Source organism: Geospiza fortis, unplaced genomic scaffold (assembly GCF_000277835.1).
Source record: "Geospiza fortis unplaced genomic scaffold, GeoFor_1.0 scaffold23, whole genome shotgun sequence".
NCBI lineage: Eukaryota > Metazoa > Chordata > Aves > Passeriformes > Thraupidae > Geospiza > Geospiza fortis.
This window is the reverse complement of record NW_005054303.1, coordinates 14739442-14745671: the sequence shown is the minus strand read 5'-3', so window position 1 is coordinate 14745671 and position 6230 is coordinate 14739442. Positions and strand designations below refer to the sequence as shown.

Here is a 6230-nt window from a genome sequence, read left to right as displayed (position 1 = left end):
CTGCTGAACAGAGCAGAGCAGAGCCCACGAGCCCTGCAGCACCAGAGCTCCAGCAATGCTGGATACACACAAATCCCACCCATCAATCTCCACCCAAAACCACCCCATGCATGCAGGCACTGCCCCCTCCATCCCCCCAGCTCCTTACCCTGCCTAGGAGGTTTCCTTGGAGCAGGGTCTGCTGCAGGGCTGGGGCCACCTCCTCCAGGTGCAGCACGTGGCAGAGGTCAGTGAGCTCCTCCTGGCCCAGGGAGCCCGTGCCTGTGCTGTCAAAGCTGTCAAAGAGCTCCTTGAGGCGAGCTTCATACTGGTCCTGCTCAGCTTCATCCATCCCATAGCCTGCCACGCTCACCTGGGGCAAGAGACAGGCCAGGTCACCCTCGGTGGCATGGGACAGCAAAAAACCCACAGAAGATGCCCACCAGGCTCTTTGGGGCTGTGTCTGGCTGCACTGATGCTCCACCACTGCTCCAGCCTCTCCCAGCCCGCTGGGGGAAGAAGTCACAGAGCAGAAAGAGCCAAACCCTGGGGAGGGGACAGCCCAGGTGGCTGGGACAGCCCCTGTCCCCGTGTGCCACCTCCCACTGCTCCTGCCAGCTCGTTTGGCTCAGCTGCAGCAGCTGAATTGTTCCCTGGAGCTCCAGCGATCCCCAGGTGCTGCAGGTGAGGCTTTGGTGAGCAGATAAACAAGGCAAGAACAGCTCAGCAGCTGCAGGAGGAGGGGAGGGCAGGAGACCCCAGCCCAAACCCTTCAGGGCAGCCACCTCCTCCAGCAGCACAACACATCCCCCTGAAACACAGCTGGGGCCATGGAATGCTTTCGCTTGGGGAAAAAACTCCAAAATCAAGCCCAGCTGCCAAGAGCCTCCTGTGCTGCTCTCCCTCAGGTGTTTCAGGTCCAACCCTGGCTGAGGGCAGAGAAGGCTCTGACAGAGCAGCGTGGGGACAGCCAAAATGTTCATCCTGCAGCAGGCACACAAAACCCAGACCCAGTTTACCCCAGGTCTTCATCTTCCCCTCCAAGTCAAGTTTTCACCCCTCTCATCCTGCTCACAGCCCCAGGAGCTGTTCTGGCAGGGGGAAAAGGGAAATTTCGTGTCTGAAATGAGGGATTTGGCTGGAGCTGTTTGCTCAGCCTGGCCCAGGGCTCCTGGCTGGCTTTGGGTGGCAGCAGGGTCACCCAGTGCCACCACACGGCCTGGGTGTGGATGTGCCACTACCCTGGAGGGCACAACAGGCACTGTCACCGTGCTTGGGTGACAATGGGCGCTGCAGTTGGTGTCCCCAGCTGGGCATCCCAGGATCCCAGCCTCATCCATGCCCCGACCCCAGCCAGCCCTGGGAATTCTGGTTTTGTGACCGCTGGGGGTTGTGTCAGCCACATTTCCCAAAACAGGGGGTCCTACCCCCAGCCCTCCCCACCCAGCCCTGCTCCCTCTGCTCCTCACAGGGTTCCTGTGGCTCCCTGGGCCACCAGCAGCACTCCCGGACATCCCAGAGCTGCTCCAGCTGCAGCCCAGCCCCACAGCCCTGCCAGGAAATCTGCAGGGCAGGCAGAGCAGCAGCTGTGTCCTTGATTTCCCTGGCTGCAGGAGCAGATGCCAGGGCAGAGCATCCCCTGGATCCCACATCTGCGGGGGGATGCAGGGCTGGTGGAGCACGCAGAGCCCAGGGCACAGGGACAGCCCAGCCTGTCCTTCCCCCTGCCCTGCCACAGCTGTGGGCACTCCAGGGATGGACACAACCCCTCCACCTGAGCCTCACACCCTCCCTGCCCTATTTCCCACCCCCCCAAATCCCTCTTGAGCTGATTTCCCAAGCGCTGTGGGGAGGAGGGAGGCACAGACACATTCAACCTGGGGCACAGAGGAGAAGGAGGCAGCACCCAAAACCTCAGGTGCCTGTGAGCAGGAGCAAGGCAACAAACTTGTTTCCATTCCCACACCAGCAACCCCATTTCCCACCTGCACTTCCCCCAGGGCCCCACAGTGGCTGGATCCTGGTGTCAGGGAACCCAGCCTGCACATCCCAGCGGCCCCAAAACTCACAGCCAAGCCTCCAGCAGAGATGACTCCACCCCACAGAGCTTCCCAAGCATCTCTGAACCTCTTATCTTCAGGGTCAGCCACCTCCTGCCCCCCAGAGATGTCTCCAGCACCTGACCAGAACCAGTTCCCCCAGAACTTAGTGCAGAGAGATAAATGCCACCTCCCAGTACATCCCTGAGCATCCCTGCTGCTGGAGCACTGGGATCACCCCTCTCAGTGCCACAACAGCCCTAACACTCACCCTGGGCAAATCCAGCACTGGGAGCCCCACAAAACCAGCAGGAAAACCCCAATCTCTAAAGGAAAAGAGCAGCAGGGGCATGGGCCACACCTGCCCTACAGCCCAGGTGAGTTTTTGGCGAGGGACAGCCACAGCTTAGAGGGACACAGGGCCACAACAGCCTAAAACTCACCCTGGGCATTGGGAACCCCATTAAACCAGCAGGAAAAGCCAATCCCTAAAGGAAAAGAGCATCAGGGGCATGGCGTTTTTGGCGAGGGACAGCCACAGGAGTTTTTGGTGAGAACAGCCTCACACATCCCCACGCCGAGGGACAACCAGAGCTTAGAGGGACACAGGGCCACAACAGCACAGAGCCCTAAACCTCACCCTGGGCAAATCCAGCATTGGGAACCCCCAAAAAAACAGCAGGAAAACCCCAATCTCTAAAGGAAAAGAGCAGCAGGGGCGTGGGCCACACCTGCCCTACAGCCCAGGTGAGTTTTTGGTGAGAACAGCCTCACACATCCCCACGCCGAGGGACAACCAGAGCTTAGAGGGACACAGTGCCACAACAGCACAGAGCCCTAAACCTCACCCTGGGCATTGGGAACCCCACAAAACAAGCAGGAAAAGCCCAATCCCGAAATGCAAAGAGCATCAGGTGCATGGATCACACCTGCCCTACAGCCCAGGCGCGTCTTTGGCAAGAACAGCCTCACACATCTCCACGCCGAGGGACAACCAGAGCTTAGAGGAACCAACCACCCCTGCAGAGCCTGGGGAAGGGATTCCCTGTTTCCCAGCAGCAGGGAGGCCAGGGCTGGGTGCCTACCTGCCTCAGATGGCCCGGGGAGCTGCCAGCAGCCCGGCAATCCCGCAATCCTGCTCAACCTCCATCTTAGGCAGGCGGCTCCGGCACGCAGCCGGCTGCGCAAGGTGACCCAAGATGCCTCCTCTCCTCTCCTCTCCTCTCTCCTGCCTGAATTATTCAGCAGCGCTTCCACAGCGAGGAGAAAAAAAACAAACCAAAAACCAACCCACCCAGAGCCTCCTTCCTACCTGAGGAGCCGGCATGGGCAGCAGTCAGAATAATGAGGGCAGCAGCATCGGAGCCCCGGCTGCGCTGCCACCTCCGCGCAGCAGCCGTGCCGGGGAAGGGGGGACAAGCAGAGGCACACAAAGCCCCAGTGAAAGGGCAGCCTTTCATCCCTGCTCCAGATGGGCCAGCAGCTGAGATGCAGCAGGGATAATAGGGGCAGGCAGGCAGCAGCTGAGCCAGGGCTCCCCGGTGCCCCGCCAGGAGGAGAGGGGATGGTCCCTGCACAGGGCATCACTTTGTTCAGATTTATTGCTGCCCCTTCTGTGCTGTAATGACCAGCTTGAGCAGACAGAGCTGAAAAGTGCATGTTTAGGACAGCCAGCACCACGTTATTCCTTGTTTCTGTTCTCCTTACTGGCAGCCCGGGGAAGCAAAGCGCTCCGGGATGATGATGAGAAGAGGAAGTTTTCACCGGCAATTCTTTCCTGCTTCTAAACCCACCCCCTCCTGAGAGCCAGATAACCTTCACAGCACACAATGTAGGGGCCCGATAGGACTAAATTCTCAGCTAAATTTAACTCAAACAATATAGGCTTAAACAGTAATTACTGCTTTGCATATTTAAGTGCCTGGAATCGATAGCAACTTTAGCCTGGAGCTAATGAAGACACAGATTGGTCAATCGATGGCATCAGCAAGGAGAAACACCACCATTAGCACAATTACTTGTTTTTGGGGGGTGGGGGAGTGTTTGTAAACAGGACGAATTACAGAATCCCAAAATTATTTGAGTTGGAAGGGACCTTAAAGGCCACTTCATGCCAACCCCCAGCCATGGGCTTCCACTAGGACAATACAAAATCACATTTGCTGCTGCACAAGAGGGAGATTTTGGGATTGTGGGGATGCTCTGCATCACTAATCAGTGCTATGGGTACCTTGCCATTATCCCCACCTGCCCTCCACTGAAGTCATCACCTCCAAGGGACAGCGAGGAAAATGTTTTTACCGCTCCTCTTGATTGCCTCGACTCAAATGAGGGCCTGGTAATTAGCAGTAATTACCCAGCAGGGCAGCATCCTGTGGCCACCTCCATGGGATGTCACTGCTCCAGGTGTCCCCCCTGTGCTGGAGAGCACGGCCACACTTGGGGACTTTAAAGCGACTTTCCCTCCCCACTGCACCTGTGACAACCTGGGTGATGTGAACACAGCTGGCAAAACCCACCAGGAGCCCAGGTTTTAATGCTGGGGGTTGTATGAGAGGCCCAGCAGCCACCAAAAGCAGACTGTGGAGCTCTTGCTGGAAAGGCAGAGCTGAGGTTGTCTCACACTCATTATCTCCCTCCCTAATGAACCATCTCATCCATCAGCAGCTCTGCTGAATCACAGAATTCCCTGAGCTGCAAGGGACCCACAGGGATCATGGAATCCAGCTCCAGGCCCTGCACAGACACCCCAAAATCCCCACTCTGGGCATCCCTGGAGTGTTGTCCAAACTCCTGGAGCTCTGGCAGCCTTGGGAATGTCACCATTCCCTGGGGAGCCTGGGAGGGAGGAACCTTCCCTGAAACCCAACCTAAACCTGACACAGCTCCAGACATTCCCCGGGTCCTGTCGCTGGTCACCAGAGGGAAGAGCTCAGTGTCCTGTCCCTGTGTCCCCCCCAAAATCCGCACACCGTGTCGGGACAATTTCCAGCTCAGCCCACTTTGCAGTACCCCATCCCCTCTTGGAGCAGCAGCCCCACAAAGGGTCACACGGAGAAACCAAAGGGAAAAAAACAAAAACCCAGAAGGACAATGAAGCACCTTAAGGCCAGTAAATCACTTGACAGCACGCCCAGCTCTTCAAGGGTCACCACCAGAGTCAGCCTTACAGCTGGCAGCTCCTCCTCCCCATTGACCACGCTCATAATTTTCCCTCTGCACCTCAAAACACCCCCAAAAAACACCCCCAGACCCTCCAAAGTTGGCAGAGAGCAGCGACTGTGTTAACCAAGCTCCAGCCCAGATTAGCAGAGCAGCGATGGCTATAAAAGCACTATAAATGTATGTAAAGAGCTTCAAAAGCAGCGCAGCGGTTTGAATATTCACGCCAGCCCGGTATTTGCATTGTAATAGGGCTTTTCACTCCCAGCCTTCCCTCCGTAAGGAAAAACAAAGCGCCCATCTGGTTCGATTTTGCAAATGGGGCTGGAGTCGCTCCGCAGTGACTCGGGGAGCCCCGGGTGCGATAAAGCCCAAGGTGGAGGAGGCACGAAGCTGATTATTCCAGGAGTAAACAAAGCGAGCCGGGAATTCATCCCGGGAAACGCGGGATTCGGGAATTCCCGCGGAGCTCGGAAAGAGCTGCCCCGCTCTGCTGAATCACGGCGAAAACGAGCGCAGAGCCTTCCTCAGCTCCGTACCGGGGAGCACGTGAGGAAGAGGAGCAGGAGACACCCAAACTGTCACCCAGTAAAACCCCAGCACTGGGTGCTCCTAGGCTGTGGATTTTGCCTCCATCCCTACAGGGATGCTCCAAGGGAGACGGGCCCACGGTCGGGGAGCAGACAGCAGATGCTGTCTGCCACCCTGGTGACAACGACAGCCCCGCCGAAGACAAAACAACCGCAGGTATCAATCCCTCCAGCCGCAGCCGGCTGCTTCCAGGGCTCAGCCCGGCCGGAGCGGCGCAGTCCCCGCTCCCAGCGCTCGGAGCATCCCTCCGGGAGCAGGGATGGGGCGCCCTTGGCACGAGGGCGAGTGGCTCCCGGGACCTGCCACCAGCACCGAAGGGACCTTGAGGGCTTTGGGGTGTCACCCACTCACAGCCACCCCCGAAACCGGCTGCGGCTACGAGGAAGCCAACCTAACCCTGTCCCCATCACCCCCTTCCTACTTCCCGCATCCCCTCCCTTCCGCATCCCCCCCTTTCCC

At 58.1% G+C, this 6230-nt stretch overlaps 2 protein-coding genes across 4 annotated transcripts in view; one reads left to right on the top strand and one right to left on the bottom strand.

The window, feature by feature from the left end:
* The window catches only part of NIN (ninein), a 59206-nt gene extending 58875 nt beyond the window's left edge, over positions 1 to 331 (bottom strand). For all 3 annotated transcript variants that reach the window (XM_031066236.1, XM_031066237.1, XM_031066238.1), the window contains exon 1: positions 149 to 331. In XM_031066236.1, the coding sequence (XP_030922096.1) occupies positions 149 to 331 (183 nt within the window). The remainder of the gene's footprint in view (positions 1 to 148) is intronic.
* Positions 332 to 5498: 5167 nt separating this feature from the next.
* ABHD12B (abhydrolase domain containing 12B) overlaps positions 5499 to 6230 on the top strand; it is a 13379-nt gene continuing 12647 nt past the window's right edge. The window contains exons 1-2 of the mRNA XM_031066213.1: positions 5499 to 5729; positions 5825 to 5923. Coding sequence (XP_030922073.1) covers positions 5499 to 5729; positions 5825 to 5923 — 330 coding nt within the window. The remainder of the gene's footprint in view (positions 5730 to 5824; positions 5924 to 6230) is intronic.